At 40.3% G+C, this 24,667-nt stretch overlaps 2 protein-coding genes across 2 annotated transcripts in view; both read left to right on the top strand.

The window, feature by feature from the left end:
- Window positions 1-94: 94 nt before the first annotated feature.
- On the top strand, window positions 95-3,020 carry hspa1b (heat shock protein family A (Hsp70) member 1B). Its single transcript, XM_031286340.2, has 2 exons — window positions 95-292; window positions 957-3,020. The coding sequence occupies exon 2, from the start codon at window positions 979-981 to the stop codon at window positions 2,896-2,898; it is 1,920 nt and encodes a 639-aa protein (XP_031142200.1). The 5' UTR covers window positions 95-292; window positions 957-978; the 3' UTR covers window positions 2,899-3,020.
- A 1,849-nt stretch (window positions 3,021-4,869) lies between these two features.
- Window positions 4,870-24,667, top strand: part of kcnc4 (potassium voltage-gated channel, Shaw-related subfamily, member 4) — a 29,123-nt gene continuing 9,325 nt past the window's right edge. The window contains exon 1 of the mRNA XM_031286763.2: window positions 4,870-6,230. Coding sequence (XP_031142623.1) covers window positions 5,628-6,230 — 603 coding nt within the window. The 5' untranslated portion in view covers window positions 4,870-5,627. The remainder of the gene's footprint in view (window positions 6,231-24,667) is intronic.

The following is a 24,667-nucleotide window of genomic DNA, read 5'->3' as shown; positions in this document are numbered from 1 at the left end:
CTGGCCGAGCGTCAAACTTCTGTCCCACTCTGGAATATTCACCGGCTCTCTCGCACCAGGCCAGCTGCATTAGTTGCTAATATTAACAGATGAGTCACTGAGCTTGGAGGAGGAGGGGGGCTGGGAACCTTCTGGAAACCTGTTTGTAACTATAAAAGCAATGGGCCTGAGTCAGTCCAGGCATTCATTTAAGAAGAACCACATAGAGGCAAAAACTGCCACGAAGGAAACTACTCGAGGAGACTGCTGAGATCCTTCACATATTTAAGCAACAGAGAGCTCTTCGCTGAAAGTAAGTACTGTAGCAATTTATTATCCCATTGTGGCTAAATTAAATAGAAACATCAGTGCCATTGTTTTATTTTATCACATCTCTCATGGAGTAGGTTTTCATCCTCAGGCATTAGTTTAATCCACTTATTTCCTAAAGGATAACATTCAAATTTACCAGTACTAATGTATCAATTCTGCTTTATATTATGTCTTTATTAATGATGATTTCATAGTGCAATAGAGAAATAGTTGAATTTGAGTATCTAATTATAGAAAAAGGTGTTAAAATTACTGAGACATTTTCAATATAGAATTCTTTTTTTTTATTTAGGTAATACATAAATCAAATAGATAAGGGAAATCTATTTTAATTACATATATAAGAGTTAGTATTTATATATATATATATGTTTTAGTAGTAGAGCAACTACATTAAACATGCCATGAAACTGCCATGCACACAACAATATGTTTTTTTAGTCTGTGTTTACTTAATTTTAACTGCACCACTAACATATGTCTCTGTCTGATAATTAGATGAACAAAAATTGCGGCACTACACATGTTATCAGTATTACTGACTCACTCAATCTAGTAATTTTGAGTGATATTCAGTTGCAGTGATCAATGCTTTCATGTGTAGCATTAGAAAATTAAAATGTGCTGTTCCCCCATTTTTCTAGGAACTGTAAAGCAACAAGCAAGATGTCCTCAGCTAAGGGAGTATCTATTGGCATTGATCTGGGCACCACCTATTCTTGTGTAGGGGTTTTCCAGCATGGCAAAGTGGAGATCATCGCCAACGACCAGGGCAACAGGACCACTCCCAGCTATGTGGCCTTTACTGACACAGAAAGGCTCATTGGGGATGCTGCCAAGAACCAGGTCGCTATGAACCCCACCAACACAGTGTTTGATGCCAAACGGCTCATCGGGAGAAAGTTTAACGATGCCGTTGTCCAGTCCGACATGAAACTCTGGCCTTTCAAGGTGATCAGCGATAACGGAAAGCCCAAAGTCCAGGTGGAGTATAAAGGGGAAGCCAAGGCCTTCTACCCAGAGGAAATCTCCTCCATGGTCCTGGTCAAAATGAAGGAGATTGCTGAGGCCTACCTGGGACAGAGGGTGTCAAATGCAGTCATCACAGTTCCAGCTTATTTCAATGACTCCCAGAGGCAAGCCACCAAGGACGCCGGGGTGATTTCTGGGCTGAATGTTCTCAGGATCATCAACGAGCCCACAGCAGCAGCCATCGCCTACGGCCTGGATAAAGGTAAAAGAGGAGAACGCAATGTGCTTATCTTTGATCTCGGTGGAGGCACATTTGACGTGTCCATCCTGACCATTGAGGATGGCATCTTTGAGGTGAAAGCCACCGCAGGAGACACACACCTTGGCGGTGAGGACTTTGACAACCGTATGGTCAACCACTTTGTAGAGGAATTTAAAAGAAAACACAAGAAGGACATCAGCCAAAACAAGAGAGCAGTGAGGAGACTGCGTACAGCTTGTGAGAGAGCGAAGAGGACCCTGTCCTCCAGTACCCAGGCCAGCATTGAGATTGACTCCCTGTTTGAGGGCATTGACTTCTACACCTCCATCACAAGGGCCCGCTTTGAGGAGCTCAATTCCGAGCTCTTCAGGGGAACACTGGAGCCAGTTGAGAAGGCTCTACAAGATGCCAAGCTGGATAAGTCCAGGATCCATGAAATTGTCCTGGTCGGTGGCTCCACAAGAATTCCAAAAATCCAGAAGCTCTTACAGGACTTTTTTAATGGCAGAGAACTGAACAAGAGCATCAACCCAGATGAAGCTGTGGCGTATGGTGCAGCAGTCCAGGCTGCTATCCTCATGGGTGACACTTCAGAGAACGTGCAAGATCTGCTGCTGCTGGACGTGGCTCCCCTGTCTCTGGGCATTGAGACTGCAGGTGGAGTTATGACGCCTCTAATCAAACGCAACACAACCATCCCCTCCAAGCAGACCCAGATCTTCTCCACATATTCGGACAATCAACCAGGTGTGCTGATTCAGGTGTATGAGGGTGAGAGAGCCATGACCAAGGACAACAACCTCTTGGGCAAGTTTGAGCTCACTGGAATCCCTCCCGCTCCCCGAGGTGTGCCACAGGTGGAGGTCACTTTCGACATAGATGCCAACGGCATTCTGAATGTGTCCGCTGTCGACAAAAGCACCGGCAAAGAAAACAAAATCACCATCACCAATGACAAGGGCCGCCTCAGCAAAGAGGAGATAGAGCGGATGGTACAGGACTCTGAAAAGTACAAGGCTGACGACGACATGCAGAGGGAGAGGATTGCGGCAAAGAACTCACTAGAGTCATACGCCTACCACATGAAGAGCAGTGTCGAGGACGAGAACATGAAAGAAAAGATTAGCGAGGAGGATAAAAAGATGGTCATTGACAAGTGCAACCAGGTGATCTCCTGGCTGGAGAACAACCAGATGGCAGAGAAAGACGAGTATGAGCATCAGCAGAACAAACTAGAGAAGGTGTGCAAGCCGGTTGTGACCAAGTTGTACCAGGGAGCAGCTCCGGCAGGAAGCTGCGGCAGCCAAGCAGGAGGCAGCTCCAACGGCCCCACTATTGAGGAAGTGGACTAAAACCACAGATGTCAGCATTTTGTTTACAGAAATACTTTGGCTGTATCCCTGTTGTTTGGTACCAACAATGATGTAATGTTACCATTAATTTTCTTGGCTTGTTATACTAATAAACACTATAACTCTTTAATTTGTTCTTGTAATGCACAATTTACACATGATTCAAAAAGTGAGCTTCAGTGTCTGTGGTTTATTTAGTGAGGCTCTACTAATTAGACTACCAATTTATTTATTTTATTTTATTTTTTTAGATCTGGTACTTATCAAACTCACTCTGCAGACAGGCTTGGGCTGCTGATTCCAATAATACATTTTGAGGTTGGAAAGTTTACTTTCAAATATGTGGCTCCAGCCTCCAGGAATCATTTTTCAACATGTTTTGATACTTGATATTGATGCTGGGCAGAACATTTCAATAAGGGAATGTTTTTGCTAAAGATGCTTGATTGGTACTTTTCCCCATACTTCTATTTCTACCCATTCCTTTGTCTGTGATCTTCCTTTTTCTTGTTTTTGAATATGATTTATAATTTACAGATGTGTGTATTACATAAGACACACTTTACAACTAAAAGTAGCAAGCTGTTTTTAACTTGTATTTCACTTGCATGCTCATTTATACTTCATTACAGAAGAAAATATTTTACTTTTTACTCCACTACATGTATTTGACAGCTGTAGATACTTTGTGAATTAAGGCTCTGCACACCTACACAGGTGTTTTCAATAATCTGGTTGTCAGGTGTAAATTGGGTGGAGCTATGCTGGGAATTATGTGATGCCACCAAACTATACAAGACTGATAACAGGCTAAATTGTCCCGCCTCACCAGGTCCCACAAAACCAACAGAGGGGTGGGGGACATGTCAATCAAGAGCAGTTTGTAAGGACCCACACAGTCCTAAGAAAGCAACATACGTAAAAACATCTGCATGGTTCGCAGGAGTTTAAGTCTTAAATCTGACACTGACAGGGTCCACTCTGCATGAGTTGCACTTTATAGTAGCCTATATCCAGATATTTATTATTGCATGTATTCTACTTCCTCTGAAACCTGGTGCCTACATTACCCACAATGCAATTTGACTGTTGACAGTTTCAGGTGTGTTCATTTCTATGGGTGTTTTATGCTAGCTGCCAATGTGGCATTATGAGATTAGGAGCGGGAAACAGAGGTCCAGTAAGATCACTTTTAACTCCAAACAGCGGTGGAGGGAGTGGTTGCTTTACGTATTCTAGGTAAAAGTAGCAATACCACAGTGTAAAAATACAATTGAACGCATTGCATTCAAAAGATTACTTAAAGGGTAACTTGACTGATTTTACACATCAAAGTCTGTTTACAGGTGTTGGGGAGTAGCCTAGGCCTAGACTATGTTAAGCTACTTGCTTAATGCATATGTGGAAAAAAAGTTGAATGAAGCCTTTTGTTGCTCCAGATCAGGAGCTGCGTTAAGTCTGATGAATTGTTGGGATTGAAGAAGACTACCAGGTTAGAAATTTAAAATCAACTGTTAATTTACCAAAATAATTCTTTACTTCTTCATGGTTTTTTCAAACAGGCTAACTGTTCACTGAATGATCCACTAGGTGGCAGTCTAAGTTTGTGTCAGCATGAGTTCTTTAAACACACTGAGGCCTGAAAGCTAACTGTTTGATCACACTTTGTAGTTGCTTAATAATACGATAATCGTGGGGTTTTACTGGAAATGACAGTAAAATAACAGCAAATGTTAACTGTAGTAGTGCCTGGGCACTTTGTCTATATAAAGTGGTAGCCTAGTCCTTCAGTTTGTGCAAGTAGTAGGCCTCCAATATGCCCCTTACATTTTCACATGCAGGAGTGAACATATAGGCTATCAAACACCTGTACCAGTGCAGACCTGAATATGTAAAATATTAAAACACACACACACACACACACACACACACACACACACACACACACACACACACACACACACACACACACACGTTCTGATTAGAGGGAGTGGTTCAATAATGCGCCAACCTCCGCCAGCAGCCAAAGAGTTAAACTGCCGAGCCTGTTGTTGAACGCACCATCCAACCGGGCTGTGTCGCTAAGGGAAGATAGGCTACTTGTGAAAAAAGCAACAGATACCCAGCTGGAAAACAACCCCACATCTGGCACGCGAGCTGAGCAGGGAGAACTGGAGGAATATCTCAACGCGATTAAATGCGTGACTGGATCATTGTCAGGCTTCCTCCTTGTGTGGAGAAGAGAAAAGTTGTCAGGAATAGTTGTGCATTTTGGCGTTGCATAATTTGGATAACATTTGTCAAAAAAGGGGGTGAGGAGTGACACATTACTTGCTAAGTGGTTCAGCCTTATAGGCACGTAGGCTAGGCTACTGCCAATTATTTTTTTTGCAACTTGTTTTCCAGCGGAAATAAGTGCAACATCTGGAAGCATTCATTTAGCCTAAGTTACATTGTGCAATCTATTCGACGAAAACATTTAAAAAACACACATTAAGTGAGCCTTACCACCTGCGTTTTGTTGCGACAACAGACGGAGTTTTGTAACAGGTGGTTTTTATTGAGCGTCTCACTTTGACGCTGTTTTTTGTTTGGACCGTGTTATGCTGTTATTTTTGGAGTGGGGTCTGAAATGAGTGCGGACTTTGCGTTCATTTATTGAGTTCTTTGTACGAGTGGACACCAGCTTGTAACGGAAGGGCGAGCAGCCAGAAGGTCCCTGCTTCTAAATGATAAGCTCGGTGTGCGTTTCGTCTTACCGGGGGCGCAAGTCAGGCAACAAACCTCCATCTAAAACATGTCTGAAGGAGGAGATGTACAGAGGGGAAGACTCGGACAAAATTATCATCAACGTGGGCGGCACTCGACATGAAACCTACAAGAGCACCCTCAGGACCCTGCCGGGCACCCGCCTGGCATGGCTGGCAGACCCGGATCTGCAGGTCAACTCGGAAGCTGCGCCCCCGAGTGCCGAGTTATTCTTCGACAGACACCCGGGCATCTTTGCCTACGTGCTGAACTACTACCGAACCGGCAAGCTGCACTGCCCGGCCGACGTCTGTGGGCCGCTCTTCGAGGAGGAGCTGGCGTTTTGGGGGATTGACGAGACCGACGTGGAGCCGTGCTGCTGGATGACCTACCGGCAGCACCGGGACGCTGAGGAGGCTCTGGAGACATTTGAACCGCCGGACCCGGAGACTGACGACGACAGAGAGATTCCGAGGCGGTTCGGCATCGAGGACTGTCCCGACAGGTCGAGGGGCTGCTGCGAAGTTTGGCAGCCAAAGGTCTGGGCCTTGTTTGATGATCCATACTCGTCCAGAGCAGCCAGGGTGAGTTCACCAGGTGATTTTTATACTTTAATGGGCACACGTCAGTGCAAGATCATAAAACCTGCAAGTGATTTCCATTTAGGAAAAAAGGCCCATATGTCTTAATCAACAGACCTGTGTCCCTACAAAGTTCAGCCAATCAGGCATCAGTTACAGCTAACCTCTGTATTATTCGTCCATTCGTTTTTCAAAATAAAATCAATAATGAGGAGGATTTTTTAGTAGCTGGTTTTAAACACAACCTTCAAGAATTCCTTGGCTAATAGGCCAACATTTCACACAGATGTCTAATAGGATAAAATTATGAAGTGATGAAATTTAATATCCATAAGGTCAAAGTTCAACTTTACTGTGACATCATAATTTTCTGCAAAAAAAAAAACACTTTTCTGGCCATTATTCAATGCCATTTCTCAGGAACAAAAGGGAGACTTTTGGTCGGATACTGAATTGGTGACACTAATTTTGAATCTGTAGTGATTGTATAGATCTTCTGTGCTGCCAGGTTGAAGATGTGTGTGAAGCATCCACGTTTTGCCAAAGAATAAACTTAACTTTTATTAAAGGTCTATACTACATATAAATTAATTATTTAAGTCTGGATAGACATTGATGTAAATCGAAGCTTCACCGACTGGCGGAGGCATACAACTGCACGGCAGTGATTCTAGTTTTCTTCTAGTCTTTGAAAAAACTCACTCACAGACAGAAATCTACAGTATTTTATCTATGTAGTCACTTGTGTTTGGGGTCACTCCCTAACTATTTAGACCTCTTATGAACAAACCATCCAAATAGATGTACTGGGTTTGGGAGAGGTAATGCTGTGTTAAAATGTAACCATGATGTGACAATGTTTCTGTAGAGGCCTTCTAAAACATAGTAAGCAATGACATATCAGGTTGATAAAACAATGTTAAGTATGTTTTTTGAGCTGTTCAAAAGGGCCTTGGACCCCCCAGGACCCTAAACAGCATTAAAGTTAATGTATCTTTGTGCTCATACTTGTCACTCTACACATTTTGTTGTTAATAGTTAAAAGCCATAAACAAGTGCATTTATTCAGCTCCCAGTTCAAGTTAAAAAAAGTAAAATCATTTTTCTTATAATGCATTACAAAGCCTGCACTCTCTCCAGACAACTAAATGTTGCTTTCAGTCATGTGAATAGCAGGATTTCAGTTCTCACTTATATGTTATGAAATTGTACTAAAAATGCTGAAAATAAAGAAAATGCTATTTCATGACAAAAAACACAGTGTTGCTGAAGTGTTCCTACACATGCTGGTCAAGGTCCACTCAGGTCCTTACAACACGAGTGTTTGAAAGGCTACAGGAGTGTGCATTCATGTACAGTGAATAAGCAGAAGAATGGGGTGCAAATACACCATCCATCCATCCATCCATCTTCGTCGGGGTCGGGTCATGGGGGCAGCAGCTCCAGCAGGGGCCCCCAAACTTCTCTTTCCCGAGCCACATTAACCAGCTCCAACTGGGGGATCCCGAGGCGTTCCCAGACCAGGGTGGAGATATAGGGAAGACCCAGGACTAGGTGCAAATACACATATTGGCAAAAATAAAATCCATTGCTAATTTGTGAATAGTATTTTTTTTTTTTAAAGATCGTCATCTCAAAACTTAAATGACATGTATTTATGATTTTAACATATATACAAACGCCACAAAAATCTATCTCAGTTTCTCATTTCATCACGACGAACAAGATACACTTCTGTTTGGTTTATCGATAAAATAAATGTTTCTATGTTGTAAATTAAAACAAATTTGCTCTCATTTCTTCCACAGGGGATATCAGCCATTTGTAAGCATTTCAAAGTATGCTTTGCCTAATGGCTTAGCAACAAAAGCAGCAGAGAGCCTAATGAAGTAAATGTGAAAGCAAGTATCGAGTGTCACTATAGCAGGAGTTGTCAGGCAAAGGGCCAGGAGCTTCCATCGGTCAAAAAGAGAAAGAGTGTGACTGATCCTCACTCTAATTTCTGTTTGTAGAGTTGAATGGTCTATTCAGAGGCTCCCACAGTGTTGCAGAAGTGTAGTGTTCTTATTACATGCCAGTCACAATACAAACAGTGTTTATTTAAGCTTCATGTCCAGGTGGCATTTGCAGGCTGTCACTGTAGAACAGCCGACATCTCTGAGTCACAGCTGTCATCTAAGGATGACCACGCACTGGCTGCCAGTTCATCACGTCTGTCTCTCACCATTTAATATTTGTAAATGAATCAATCAGGATTTGCAAAGTTCTACGGCGAAACAGCAGTGTAGATATGAATTTGGAAGTATGTAATAACGAGTGATGGTGGATCCATATTGACCCGGTCATAATGTTCTTTGTCCATTTCCTCTCCAGCTGATTCATGTACGCATATTTGCTCTCTGTGCATTCTGAGAGGATGCAGAGTGCATTTTGAGGGACTCATGTTACCTTTATGGCCTTTTTATTTCAAAGAGCCTCTGAGCTTCTCTCAGGTAATGTGATTCTTGAAAGCCGGAGGGAGGTTAATCTGTCCATCATTCCAGCCACATCCTCCTCCACTATCAACCAAGATTTGAGGTGCAGCTCTGTAAAAGTCGCCACATGAAGCCTCTATTCTGATGATGGCACCATTTATAAATCGACATGAGAGGATCATATACAGCTGCTTATACAGAAGGTACTAAAACAGTAATGACTGAAGTGCTGACTCTCAGCTGAGGGTGTGTACATTTACATCAGATGAACACTGTATGAATTGTAGTCCTTGTTGGCCTTGCTAGGCGCCCCTGACCTTTCCTCAAACGCCATCCTTAAGGTTGGCATTAGTGGTTTTGAGTGAAATGCTTCAACAACTCTTTGATGAATTTCCATTGCTAGATATTGGGGAAATAACTTTGCTGATCCCTTGACTTTTTTTTCATTTAGCGCCATCAACAAGTCAAACTTTTAATGCTTCCAATCCTTTTTTTATTATCAAATATCTGCAAAACTAGCCTAATGACATTCCCATCAACCCCAACGGTACTTTGTGTTAGCATGCTACCATTAAACTAAGAGGGTGGCAATGACAAGTAAACATTAAACCTGCTAAATATCAGCATGTTAGCATTGTCACTGTGAGCATATTGGCACACTCACGTTAGCATTTAGTGCCACAGAGCCACTAGCATGGCTGTAGACTCAACACTGTCCTTCAATTTTAAGGGGCAGAAAGTTAATATACCCTTAATATCAAGTTATCTTAATTCATATTTGGTTGTGAACCCTTTATAATCAACTACTGGCTGAATATTATGTCTCAGAGACATCAGGAGACTTCCCTGGTGATGCTTAGCCAGGCATTTACTATAGCCAATTTCATATCCTTGCTTGTTTAGGGGCCTTTTGCCTTCAGTCTGGACTTCACAAAGTGAAACTCATGTTCAGATGGATTGAGATCAGGTGACTAGTGACTTTGGTTTGACCTTAAAACCTTCTTGGCTGACCTGTCTGCATATTTAGGATCACTTACCTGCTGCATGGTCCTAAATGTGGGGGTCTACAATGTCTACTAGGGGTGGGAATCACCAGAGGCCTCACAATACGATATCACGATACTTATGTCACGATACAATATTATTGCGATTTTAAACATATTGCAATATTCTGTGATATATTGCAATTTATTACCTTTTTTCCAACTTCAAATTTTTCCCAATTTCAAAGTATGTCCCCAAAAGAAAACTTTGTCAACATCTGTTTTATCTAAAAAGATACATTTCTCTGTTCATCTCACTTCAATTTCATTGCTGCAAAATGGGATTGTCAAGCAGACAAACTGACCAACACATATATAATAAAAGATCGATACTTGGCGTCTGTATATCGATACAGTATTGCCACGGAAAATATTGCGATACTATGCTGTATCGATTTTTTCCCCCCACCCCTAATATCTACCCTGTTCACCAAACATGGACGTGAACACTCTCAAATATCTTTTAAAGCTGAAGGTCAGACCATTAACTTCATAGTGATTGTTTTAAATTTGCTGAAGCACAGAGCCAAAGCAATAAAAACATATCATTGTTCTAATACTATGGAAATAAACACATTTAAACACCTGGAGAGTTCCATGGCACTGAAAGTGTACTAGGCTTTGTAATCTTAGTTTAGTTACATGTGACAATTAGACTTGACATTAACATGCTCAGACGAGATAACTTTGTTCACTCTTCCCATGTGCAATATTTCATTAATTCCACGGCACTGCTGCCTGTAATTAATCACCACTGTGGTAATGGGCTGCAACTTGTTATCAGTGGTGAGCAATTAAAACTCCCTTTCCCACAGAAAAGAGCAATGTATTTTATCCAACATAGAGAAAGAAAGAAAGAAATCCATTTATATTTGTTGGGGGACCAAGGGATTAACTGTTGTGGGATTGTTGAGGTCTGAAGCACATTATGTGGAGTCTACATTTATATCTATTTGGCAATATAAAATGCTGTTTTACTTTTAATCTGTTCAGATTTTACACATTATCATTGATTGACATTTACATTCTGATTCATTAAAGGAGAATTTCGGTCGATTTCAACATGTAGCTCTGTTTGTAAATTTGGAGTGCTGTCAGTAGCGAGAAAAACGAAAACAATTGGTGTTGCCTACACCGTGTTATCCTCCTGCTAGCGTTAGCACCCAGGAGGCTGAAACCGGGCAAGTTTTAAAGGCAAGGCAAGGCAAGGCAGCTTTATTTGTATAGCACATTTCAGCAACAGGGCAATTCAAAGTGCTTTACATGAAAACAGAATAAAACATTTAAAACAGTTAAAATACAAGAATAAAAGTTACAGTGCAGTATAAGAAATGAAACATTAAAGAGCAATTAAAACAGTTAAATATATAAAAGCAGATAAAATAGGAATTTCTCTTTATAAGCTTATATAGAAAGAAAGGCAACATCAAATAGATAAGTCTTCAGCCTTGATTTAAAAGAACTGAGAGTTGCGGCAGACCTGCAGTTTTCTGGGAGTTTGTTCCAGATATGTGGAGCATAGAAACTAAACGCTGCTTCCCCCTGTTTAGTTCTGACTCTAGGGACAACAAGCAGACCTGTCCCAGACGACCTGAGAGGTCTGGGTGGGTCATACTGTACTAGCAGATCAGAAATGTATTTAGGCCCTAAACCGTTTAGTGATTTATAAACCAACAAAAGTATTTTGAAATCAATTCTTTGAGGCACTGGAAGCCAGTGTAGAGACTTCAGTACTGGAGAGATGTGATCCACCTTCTTGGTCTTAGTGAGAACTCGAGCAGCAGCGTTCTGAATCAGCTGCAGCTGTCTGATTGATTTTTTAGGGAGACCTGTAAAGACTCCGTTACAGTAGTCTAGTCTACTGAAGATAAAAGCATGGATAAGTTTTTCCAAGTCCTGCTGAGACATAAGTCCTTTAACCCTTGATATATTTTTAAGGTGGTAATAGGCTGACTTAGTAATTGTCTTAATGTGGCTGTTAAAATTCAGGTCTGAGTCCATGACTACACCAAGATTTCTGGCTTTGTCTGTTGTTTTTAACATTATCGTTTGAAGCTGAGTGCTGACTTTCAATCGTTCCTCTTTTGCTCCAAAAACAACCACCTCAGTTTTTTCTTCATTTAATTTAAGAAAGTTCTGGCACATCCAGTCGTTAATTTTCTCAAGGCACTTAGTCAGTTGTTGTATTGGACTATAGTCCCCTGGCGATAAGGTTATATACAGTTGTGTGTCATCTGCATAACTGTGGTAGCTTATTTTGTTGTTTTCCATAATTTGAGCCAGTGGAAGCATGTAGATGTTAAACAGGAGAGGCCCCAGAACGGAGCCTTGGGGAACTCCGCACGTCATATTTGTATGCTCAGATGTATAATTCCCTATCGACACAAAGTAGTCCCTATTCTTTAAATAAGACTCAAACCACTTTAGTACTGAGCCCGAAAAGCCAACCCAATTTTCCAATCGGTCTAGTAATATGTCATGGTCGACCGTATCAAATGCAGCACTGAGATCAAGTAGTACCAAGACTGAAATTTTGCCACTATCTGTGTTTAAGTGGATGTCATTAAAGACTTTAACAAGAGCTGTCTCAGTGCTGTGGTGTGGTCGAAAACCCGACTGGAAGGTATCAAAACTGTTGTTTAGTGACAAGAAAAGGGTCAATTGTTGAGAAACCGTTTTTTCAATGATTTTACTTAAAAATGGAAGGTTTGATATCGGCCTATAGTTGGTCATTAGTGACGTGTCTAGATTGTTCTTCTTTAAGAGTGGCTTAATGACTGCAGTTTTCAGGGCCTGTGGGAAGATACCTGAGAGAAGAGACGTGTTTACAATCTGTAGAAGATCTGGAGCCAAACAATTTGCAACATTTTTGAAAAGGCCCGTTGGTAGAATATCAAGGCAACATGAGGAGGTTTTCAGATGTTGTATAATGTCCTCCAAGTTTTTATAGTTAATCATACGAAATTGGGTCATGTTGGAATCTGTTTTGCTTGGACACTGTGACAACACATACCCTGTACTCGATATGGAAGCACTGACTGTTTGTCTAATTTTCTGAATTTTGTCATTGAAGAAGGTGGCAAAATCATTGCAGGCCTTTGTGGATAAAAGTTCAGATGCTACTGGTACTGGAGGGTTTGTTAACCTATCGACAGTAGCAAACAAAGCACGTGAATTATTATTGTTTTTGGCAATAATGTCCGAGAAGAAGGACCGCCTTGCATTCCTCAGTTCCAAATTATAAATGCGAAGTCTCTCTTTAAAAGTGTTGTAGTGGACCTGGAGATTAGTTTTTCGCCACCTGCGTTCTGCTTTTCGACACTCTCTTTTTTCTGTTCTTACCAGTATGGCATTTCTCCATGGAGATCTTTTCTTATCAGAGACAGTTTTTATCTTAATTGGAGCAATGGTATCAATAACATTTGTAATTTTACAATTGAAATTGTCTACAAGCTCAGTGACTGAGACCCCTGAGAGGGCGGGTGTGGACGAGAAAAGCTGACTGAATGTTTCACTGGTGTTGTCAGTGATATACCGTTTTCGTATTAACTTTGTTTGGACACTTTTTTGCACAGAGATAGTGCCATTAAAGAAAACACAGGAATGATCAGATAGAGCAGCATCAGTCACCACAACCTTGGAAATGTTCAAACCCTTCGAGATAATCAAGTCCAGAGTGTGCCCCTTGTTGTGTGTGGGCTCCGTCACATGCTGAGTCAGTCCATAGTTCTCAAAAATACAACACAGTTCTTTTGTCCCTCTATCCTGGGGGTTGTCAACATGAATGTTGAAATCACCAGCAATAACTACACAGTCAAAGTTAATACAGATTAAAGACAGCAGTCCACTTAAGTCGTCAAAGAAGGATGCACAGTATTTAGGTGGCTTGTAGATAATTAGAAATAAAGGTCGAGAGGGGGACCTTAACTGAAGAGCCACATATTCAAAAGAAGCAAAGTTTCCATAAGCTATTTGAGTACATTGGAACGAGTCGTTAAACAAAATGGCGACTCCACCTCCTTTCTTATTTGCTCTATTCTCACTCATAAAACTGAAGTTAGGGGGAGTTGACTCAATGAGAACAGCATCACTGTTGTTATGGTCTAACCAGGTGTCAGTTAAAAACATAAAATCAAGATTGTGTTTACTAATAAAATCATTGATTAAAAATGATTTACCCGCCAAAGACCTGACGTTTAGTAAGGCTAGTGTTAGTGTGTTAAAATAGTTATCTGTCTCATTTTTTGGGACAGGCTGTGGCTGACGAGGAATGGATGCTAAATTTGCTAAGTTGGCAGTTAAGTGCTTCTTTTTCTTACTTAGCGGAGTCACCATTCTTTTTCTATTACCTATCACAACATAGATTGACGAAGAATTGAATACACAGGACCCAGGCTTGTCCTGGAAAGAGTCATGAGTGCCACTAGGCATGCAGCCTGGGCCCAGCACATATCAGTTAAAGCTTGTTTCATTCTGTACACAAGCATACTTATCAGTCTGTTGAGAAGGAGTTAGCTGCCGTCCTTGAGGGGGCAGAGGTGCCTGGCGTTTTACTTTCAGTGGTTGATGCTGGGGGCGAGTGATGGGAGAATGTAGTGGGGTAAACTTGGTTCCAGCATCTACCAGCTGCTCCATCCGGTCAGTGAACCCCAACATGTGGCAGGGGGACACAGGGGAAAGGGTGAATGGGGAGAGCGATGGATCCTCAAAGGCGTCGGTGATGGTACGGGGGTTTGAGGAGTGTTGGACGGGTGAAGGGGGTTGAGATTTCTCGTCTCCGCTCTGAGGTCCTCCATGGTCAAATCTTTGCTCAGGTGGGGGCTGTGGTGGATCACTGCCGCTCTTTGTTGTGTCTTCCTCCTGTTTTGTTTGTGTTGATTTATCTTGTCCTGTGTCCTTGGCCGAGGGAGCAGATGTGTGGTGCAGAAAGTAATGTAGGCTAGAGGTGAACAGCTTTACTCCTGGCTTGTTAAGGAAAAGTCCATCTGCTTTAAAAAGATGTCTGCGGTCCCAAAAAATGTTAAAATTGTCACTGAACCGCAGAGAGTGGACGGTACATGCAGTTGAAAGCCATTTGTTCAGTGCCAACAGTCTGCTGAATCTCTCAGCTCCTATTCTGACTGGTGGTAAACATTTTTTTAGCCTCTTAACATGTTCGAAATGTCATTACAAGTGCCTACCCATGTGAAGTGATTCCTTCCGAGTGAACACAGTGAATCTGACTGCAGTAGATGTGAAAGAAATGCATAAAATGTGTGCTAATTCAGCTCTGTTTAGTTCTGGTGTTGAGACGGCAAGACGAGTGCTTCTGGACCGTCTACAAAGTACAACACCGAAAAAAGATACAAAAATATTTATTAATTTAATGATTAAATAAGGTAGTGTCTCCAAACTTATTTCAATTATAACTTGTCTCCTTCTAGTTGTACTACAGCACTTACTTTAAAAAAATAAGCATATGCCTATGCTACATTTGTAAAAATATTGTTGGGTGGAAAGTCCAACCCTAATAAGAACTAAAATATAGACATCTCATCTTTGTCTTAAGGGAACATCAATGTATTAATTTCTGAAATGTCACCACATCTTCATCAGAACCTCATTTCTGCTTTTAGGGCTGACTCAATTTAAAAAAATAAATAAAAATATCAGTCAATATCTTTCAATAAGCCCAGCTGATAAATAATAAAAGAGCATTTTGAGCAGAACCTCTAGTTCCTCTGGGCCCGTCTTTCACTGCGCTGAAACCTTTTCTCTGCTGCTCGGCGAATGGAACACAGGATTTTACTTTTCACACGTCATCAAAGCAGTGCTGCCTTGTTAAGGAGACTCTGAATTGATGTAATCCTGTGTGATTATGTTGGTTGTTTATTCTGCTCGGTTCAAAGCTGTTTGCTGAAAATAGATTGGCTGTGTTGCTGTGAGGTCAGCGAATGCATCACAAAGTACACAGAGTTGCAGACTTTTTTTGCGTAGAAAAAAAATCACTAAATAAACATTACTGAAAATATCATCTTACTTCCACCCAAACCAAAGATACCTACCATGTCATGCTAGCTAGTCAGGATGAGGGCTATATAACGCTCCACAGTTAGGCTACATTTTGGCGAACTAAAAACTGGCATGGCTATTTTCACAGGGGTCCCTTGACCCTTCACCTCAAGATATCTTTAGCTTTATGCTAATCCTATGTATTTTAGGGCAAAAGCATGTTTTTCTCATGCAGTATAAATATTGTTATTTCCGCCTATTGTGAAATGGTGTATTTGAATATTTCTACATACTGGGATCCCTAAACAGACTTGGAGTTGCATAAATTGGGTATGACTGGAAAGCTGAGACTCTTGTGGATTCAATGAGCCCAATTGTATTCATATGTCACTGTATAAAATGACCTGCTGTGACCTCTAGGATAGTCTCGCATTGCCAGCCCTATCTCCACATCTTCAGGTACCCAGCGTTCAGATGATGTATACCACTTCTATGTGGGATATACTGTTGACCTGCTATCTCCACCTAAAGATCCTGTCCCTCCCCAAAAAAAGACATAAATAGGTGTAATGTGGATCTCAGATGGTTAAATCCCTTTTGTTAAAAAAAGTTCATATTTTTGATGATTAAATAATTTGATATAGAGCATTCATAAAATATACAAATAGCAGCTTATTCATCAGCGTAGAAGAGTGGCCAAGCAGATTTAATAGTGTTTTTATCAGATTCAAACCCAAGCAGGATTGTAGAAAGTATATTGGAGAGAAGGAGTATGAATGAAGGAGAGATATGTCATATGAGTGCAGTCAGTACTGTAGTTTAACTGAAAGGCTTTGATTGATAACCAGAGAAGGTTCAATGATTTATTTACTTTCCAGCTTGTACTTTTGTTTTGAGATAGAACGTTCCGCTTGTTGACATTTTAACATACTCTTAAGCCACGATGCACTCAGTGTAACCTATCCAGTAGTCTTTGGATTTTGATAAAATAAAGTTTCAGCACAAGGTTAATTTTCTGACTTTTTTCTACAGAACCTTCAACTGCAGTAAATCTCAGGGTCTTCATCAGGATAGCTTATGCTCAGTTGTCATCTCAAGTATGAAACTTAAGTCACACAATGGTGTATCGAACAGATTGTTTGTATACGGGGGAAGATCATAGCCCCTGTCTCTGTACAAAAATGGTCTCTGCCGTTGGATGTGGTTGGCCTGATCTTTCTCCGGTCGTCCACTGACTCCTGGATGATAACCTTTGATCTCTTTTCAGTCGATGCTGCTACGGTGTGGTGTTTACAGACAGCTGATGTTGCTCTCATCATCAACATCTTATACCTATTGGCCTAGAGTTCCCCCCTCTCTCTATCCTCCTCATTAATGAGATGTTCTGCTCTGTGTAGGAAGGTCTTCAGCACAGATCTTTTATGTTGTAGGTGGTGATTTGGCAGACTCCTATTCCTTCTGATTGATAAGGTTGATAAAGTTGAAAGTTACTTAACTTCACATTCCTACCATTTTCCCCGCTTCTGGTTCCATGAAATATAAACGTGTGAACATGAATTACTCATTTACAGATACCCAGGAGAAGCACAGCTGACAGGCTGAGTAGTGGACATTAGTTCTCCTCCATCCTCAGGTGGACCGACTCTAAATAAGTGTGACATGAATTCCAAGAAATCATCAGAAGTGGCTTTGCAGCTGCTGACTTCTCAGAAGGCTTGTTGTTGTGGTTCTTGCGTATAGCATGTCAGTGTTAGTAACTGAGCACAATGCTAAACAGCTGGAGGTGATGGACGTGATGGGACTCCCCAGCTGCTGCACACTGACGCACAGCCTGCTGCCCGTCCTGTCTCGCTCCCTGCTGCTCTGATTTTCCCAGCTGGGACCGGTCGGCTGTCCCCTCGGGGGAACCTCGGCTCTGTCTACACACTGACACCCGATGACCTTGGATCGATGTCTTTTTGGCACCAGTGTTGGCATTACATATCCTCAGAGGCTTCACTATGCTCTACTCCTGTACGTATAGTGCTCAGAGACTTTTATATTATCTGTATTATCATTCATAGATCATTCATTATTTCAGTGGTGAGATTTATTGGATGTTTTTATTAAAAAAGTGGTGAAAGAAGTATTTAGATGGTTTATTTAAAGCAGCTATAATCAATATGCTATTATTAAGAATGGCTCATGGGTCAATGGATGTTTTTGTGTAATGAAATGTCTCAATCATAATGATGAACTCAGATAATTATCACCAACTCTGCAGTTTCCCTCAGCTCTATGGAGATTTACAGTACAGTATCCACTGGCATGTAGTGGATAGTAGCATAAAATAGAAACTCTCAAAGACACTGTAAAGTGCATTTACCTTAACATTGCAGTAAATGTACTGTGAGAAAATCTAAAATACAACTTTATTGATCCCCGGGAGGGAAGTTTACTGTTACAGCAGCACAAGAAACCGACCATGGAGGAAGTAACTGGATAGAAATTAGTAGAAAAGATATACTGTACACAAATAACAAATACGTTACATAGATAATACTATATACATGTAGTGCTTGTATCAGCTTTAACCCTCAGGAAGATTGCAGAAGCTACATTTACATTCCTAGGAAATCTCAGTGTGAACATTTATCATGACATTAGCAGGCTCAGCTGACTAACATGGGAACACTCTGTGGTGGCAAAGAGACATTATGGCAATCACTCCAACACTGTGACTGTGTTTAAAGTTCCCACCATTCAGCCATAAACATGATATTGTGGTCTCCCTTTGTGTCAGGCCTTAAATAAACCATACAGACACATTTAAATGCTGCAAGATGTATTGAACAAGACAGACTTGCAGACATGGACACACGCAAATAATAAGAATACAAAAAGCCAGAGAGACTAACACTTCACTAAAAAACCCAAAATACTTCCAGCAAGAGAAGAGGCAGACAGTCATGCAGACACCTCCAGATGTATACACACATGTGAGGTCAAGCTTTGTGGTGTTATTGTTAGACCTTGTTGTGCCTTTTATGAGCAGAGCAAATTGTCGTCGTGCCAGGACCTCCAGCACCTTTCCTGCAGAGGTGCCCCTGGCTGCAGATACCCAGCTCTGTTTACTTCTTGAAAAAAACGTTGGGCATTTGAGTAAACTGAATGCTGTCAGGGCCTGTTGGGCTCTTTAGAAGCATCTGAGCAGTAGCAGGACTCCGAGTTTTTCTTTTGGTAGCTGCTGGTTTGTTGTCCTACCGAAGAAGCCCTTTCTGTGTGATGTGTTTTTGTCAAAATCATGAAAGTGTGAAAATATGTTCGGCTGCAAGAAGATGTTTATTTATACTCACCAAAATGATTCATTCCACTTGGAACGAATAGATACATGAGACCAATACAGAGATCTGATCGACGATGAAACAGCTGGACAGTTTTTAGAAACACATTACACGGACACATTCATTGAGGCTTTTGTGTAAACTGCACCTACAACCGTAGGTGCATTCCAACTATAGACTGTATCAAATAATGGATGTAGCTAGAGGTGTTGGAAAGAATAATTTCATGTAAGAATCGCGATTCTTATCTTCTAAGCATTTGAATTGATTCACAACTTTTTTTTAGCTTAATAGCACTATCTGGAATGCTGCTGTCCTAACAGTGTTTCCAATAAAATCATGATGTTGCAGTCCATAACGGTGATGCGCAGCCACAGTCAATCCATTTCGTCCGCCAGATACTGTACATTGGCGAGAAAAAATGCTGCTTAATAAACTGTCTGTACACTTACAAAGTTCTCAATGCTTCGGTTTACATGTAGGGACCCTCATAATGCTACCGTGGAAGTGTGGTGCTATTTTGAGCCTTGTTAGTGGTATAGAAATAGCGATTTCTTTTTACTTTACCCGTGCCCCGATGACTAGCGTTATAAGGTAATTAGCAGTTTGCGATAAAAATGGTCACATTCTTATTCTGATGTTTACACTTGGCTCCACTATTCAGGTTATTCTTCAGGTCAATTGTGCAACAAGTGAAGAATCACCGTGGGACTGAAGAAGTCCAGAGAGGACTGGTGAAAAGCTGGGGCAATTATTTTATTAATTGACTTTGGAAATGGTCTTGCTGAGGTGCTTCAACAGAGGGTGAACCCTCTCGTTTGGTAGAGCCCACCTTAATTATTTAAGCTGACTGTATATCTGGCTCCTTTGTCTGTAAAGCTTTCCAATAGGAAATCATGGATGAAAGGACACAATGAAAACATATTTTGCATCTGTGTGTATGTGTTAGAGAAACTGGGAGTGCATGGTAATGAGTACTTAATTAATTTTTCGGTGAACAATGGCTGTTGAAACAAATTCATTGTCACTGAAACACATAGGATTTTCAGATGAAAGCAAGCAAAAAATCCACAGTCTATTTTACAGATGGAGGATTTAAATATTGAATAAGACTTAATAATAAATAATTAAAAAAATTACGTGAAATATACACAACATGTATATGTTGACCACTGAGCAGTGGTAACAAGTACATCTCCAACAGTATATAAAGTAGTTAAGATAAAGTCTGTTTGATCAGTTACATCATTAAAGGTTAATGAATCCGTAATAAGTATCCATTATAATATATATTAATAAAATACTGAAAGGGACATTCTGCTGTATAATGAGTAGTGTTACTTTTAATACTCTGTAACATGCTGAAATAGTAACTAATCCAGCTGTGTGCTCCTGTTTCTGTTAGTTTCTACTGTATGCTGTTTCTCTGCTGTTTGGTTTGTTGTGATATTCCCCGCGACTTAGCCCTGTAACACACACACACACACACACACACACACACACACACACACTGTGCACAGCCTTAGTGATGTTCAGCAGGGAAACTGTGTGCAACAGGGGAACTCTGAGCTCCTCTTGGGGCAGAGCTGAGGCTTCCCTCTTGTCCTGCAGCTCAGTCCTCATCTTCTCAGGGGATCAGAGCTGTGAGCGCCTCAGAGCTCACTGAAGAAGGTTGTCAGGGTAGAAAGCTGCACATTATCTGGGTGCACAATAGAGCTGATCTCACGATATTCTTGACCAAATACCTCGATGTCGATATATATATTAGGACGATATTGTAGGCTTGACAATTGGTGTTTTAACAAAATATCTTCACAATTAGATTTTAGATAAGTAATGATCAATAATGTGGATATAAAGACTAAGTGGGTAAAGGCAAATAATAGAACAGCTAGAACAGTCTGGTAAATTCAGAAAATGGCATCCCTTTTTTTTTTTTTTTCAACAAGTGTGTTTATTAATTTTTTCAGAAAATAATAACACTACAACAAATAATACAGGTGCAAATCAGAACTGTCACAGTAACTGCTCATCTTCAATAAAATAAACATAAACATGACAGGGCTGTAACATGCGATATTTGGCACAGTAAGTCAACATAAGTCATCCTTGAGAATCACTGGTGGTCCAAATGTTAACTTATCCCGAAGTTATCCCGAAGAGAAAAGCACTTCCGATAAAACTAAGCAAAGACAAACAGGCGTATACTAAATACATAGCAATACTCATTTGTTGATGGGTGACATATACGGAGAGAGCATGCCTCCAATGCTTTCCTCCCCCCTAAGAACACCATAAAAGAACTCCACATATTGTCAAAGACGAGATATTTACCCTTTAACGTAAAAGTGAGTTTTTCCAGTGCAAGACAGTCTGACAGTCCTGCAAGCCAGACATTAACACTTGGTTTGATAGTGGATTTCCAAGATTTGGCTATGGTATATTTAGCTTGTAAGATGCAGAAAGTAATCATAGATTTATCTGTCTTGCTTAGATTATGATTTACGGGAAAAATGCCAAAGATACACAGTTTGGCGTCTAATAATAGCTTTATACCTGTGACGTGTAAAATCATATCCATCACTTCTCTCCAAAAAGCCTGGATTTATGGGCAGTCCCATACGCAGTGATATAATGTGCCCTTTCTACCACATTTGTAGCACGTGTCGGGATTATTGGGGCTGAATTTATTTAGCTGAGTTGGTGTTACATATGTTGTCATTATCCACTTATACTGAAGTAATTTAAAATGGTTATTTATTGTTTGTGTTTGAGATTTTAAGCAAATCTTCTGCCATTCCTCAGTTGAGATTGCAGAGTTTAAATCCTCACACCATGCCAATCTCTTACTCTCTGAGGAAACCTTTGATCCATCCATGATTATTGCATAAAAACTTGACGTCAGTCCCCTCTTAGGGTGTTGATTTGTTGCTATTTCTTCTATACAGCTAAGAGTAGGGAGAGATAAAGATTTCTGTATCTTAAATATATAGCTTCTTATCTGCAGATATATTTAAAAAAATGTTTTGGTTGGATGTCATACTTTTGCCTCAAATCTTCAAACGACATAAGAATAAGAATGTTATTGTTAAATAAATCTGCAATTTTACTTAGGCCTTTGTTTGCCCAAATTTTGAAGCCCATATCTTGTTTGCCAGGTGTAAAAGCGCTGTTACCCCAGATTGGTGTAAATTGAGATAACACAGGTATCTCACCAGTATGTTTATGAACCTCATACCATAATCAAGTTTTTAACAAAGGGATTATGTGTTAATGTCTTTAATCCTTTTAATTTAGCTGAATATAAATATGAATTGAGTGGTAAAGGGGATTTCATGTTTCTTTCCAAACTCATCCAGGAACGTGGCGTTTCTTGTGAGAACCAACAAGAGGCAGTAGTAAGTTGGGCAGCCCAATAATACCATTGGAGGTTTGGGAGTTTCAAGCCTCCTCTATCATAGGGGAGATAAAGCAAAGATAAGCGAAGTCTAGCCCGTCTGTTGTTCCAAATGAAATTACAGAACATGCTTTTCATCTTTGAAAAAAAGTGAATAGGAGGACCAAGAGGAATGGAATGAAAGAGGTAAAGAAATTTCAGAAGAACATTCATTTTAAGTATATTTATACAAGAAGAAGTAATGGTATTAAACAAAGGATGTAGTGACTGTTCTAAATGGGATAAAAAATCACAATATCATCTGCGAATAAGCCTATTTTGTTGTCAATCTCATTTATTTTAATGCCGGTAATATTTAGATTACTCCTAATGGCAATAGCCAAGGGCTCAATTGCCATCACAAACAGAAGAGGTGAAATGGGACAACCTTGGCGTGTGCCTCTCGAAAGCTCGAAAGGTTTGGATATAATATCGTTAGTTAATACTGATGCGACAAAACTTTAATCCAATTAGAAAAATAATTACCTAAGCCAAAACGTGCAAGTACTTTGTGGAGATATCGATGCTCAACTCGATCAAACGCTTTCTCTGCGTCCAACGAGAGCACTGCTGTATCAGGATATTCTGCCTTCGCATAAATAATATTGAGAACTCTGCGGACACAGTGGAAAGCTTGACGTCCCCTAACAAATCCATTTTGGTCTGGATCAGAAAGAGAAGGCAGGTGTCTTTCAAGCCTTCGTACCAATATTTTAGCAATTATTTTAGCATCAGAATTAATCAATGAAATTGGTCAATAGGAATCACATTTTATTGCTGATTTTTGAGGTTTCAGTATCAGAATTATAAGTGCATTACGCAAGGATGGTGGAAGTTTGCCGGAATTAAAGCTTTCTACAAACATATCAAACAGTGATGATAAAAGCTTGTCCTTAAAAATGTTATAGATGTCAATAGGCAGCCCATCCGGGCCAGGGGCCTTTCCCCCTTTCATTTTGTCAATTGCTTCAGAAATTTCTGAGGGAGCGTTAACTGACCAAAAAAATCTTGAAGAGATTCATTAGTAACTAAACACTCCAATGAGTATAGCTGTGTGTAATATGATTTAAAAAGTGTATTAATTATTTGAGGGTCCAATGATTTGTCTCCATTAGCAGTCACAATCTCTGTGATATTTGTTATATACTGTTTTGTTGTGTTTTTAAGAAGTAAAGCATGGTCAGAAATGAGAATACTCTTGTAAATACAACCACTAAGATAGGAGCAAGCGATTTGGACATAAGAAAGTAATCAATGCGACTATAAGTATTATGTGTAGCTGAATGACAGGAGAACTCTTTCTTTGCAGGGTTTTCTACTCTCCAAATATCAATTAGGTTAAGCTCCTGCATAAACTGGTGAATTATTTTCCTGCCCCTTGCATGAGTTAGATCGATGCCTGAAGAGCGGTCAAGTTTTGGGTCAAGGGTGCAGTTAAAATCACCCCCAATTATTATGGCCCCCTGTAGAGAAGATATTAGTAAAAATACATTATTATAAAAGTTTGGGTCGTCATTATTAGGATCACATAAATTCACAAGAATCAAGTCTTGGTCTATTAACGAGGCTTGTATAATAATGAATCTGCTCGCTGGATCCAAAACAGTCTTTTGTATACGAAGAGGAACGGACTTATGAACAAGCACTGCAATTCCCCTGGCATGTGATGAAAAAGAGCATGTGATTACTTGATTACATCTTTTCTTTAAATGGCCTGTTTCATTAGAAAGCAGGTGTGTTTCTTGTAAGAAAACTATTTTTGGATGATATTACTCGAGCCTACACACTCATAACAGCACAAAAAAATGCATCCCTTTACTGTAATGCAGCCTTTTAAACCAGGAAAATGCTAAACTTAAGATATATTATGATATCCCAAATCTAAGATGATATCTAGTCTCATATCACAATATATCGATATACTATCGACATATTGCCCAGCCCTGGTGCTCAATAGAAATCAGATATGTATTATACTGTATATTTACATGTGCAGTATTGCTGTTCTGAATATGGGCTTCCAACTCTCTGAACTCCATAAGCTGTCCTGTTCTTATTTATTTTATTTGATCCACAGTGAATTAGTGTCCCCATTGGCCCTTACATGCTTTATTTGTTTTTTTCTAATCACAGACCCAAACACTATAAAGCCGATTGACATATGAGAGGCACT

This window comes from Sander lucioperca, chromosome 12 (genome assembly GCF_008315115.2).
Source record: "Sander lucioperca isolate FBNREF2018 chromosome 12, SLUC_FBN_1.2, whole genome shotgun sequence".
Classification (NCBI taxonomy): Eukaryota; Metazoa; Chordata; class Actinopteri; order Perciformes; family Percidae; genus Sander; species Sander lucioperca.
The sequence above is the reverse complement of the archived record's forward strand: the minus strand, read 5'-3'. Positions and strand labels throughout refer to the sequence as shown.

Excerpts from the sequence above, each read along its gene's own strand:
- hspa1b (XM_031286340.2), top strand. The coding sequence starts at position 979 with ATGTCCTCAGCTAAGGGAGTATCTATTGGCATTGATCTGGGCACCACC.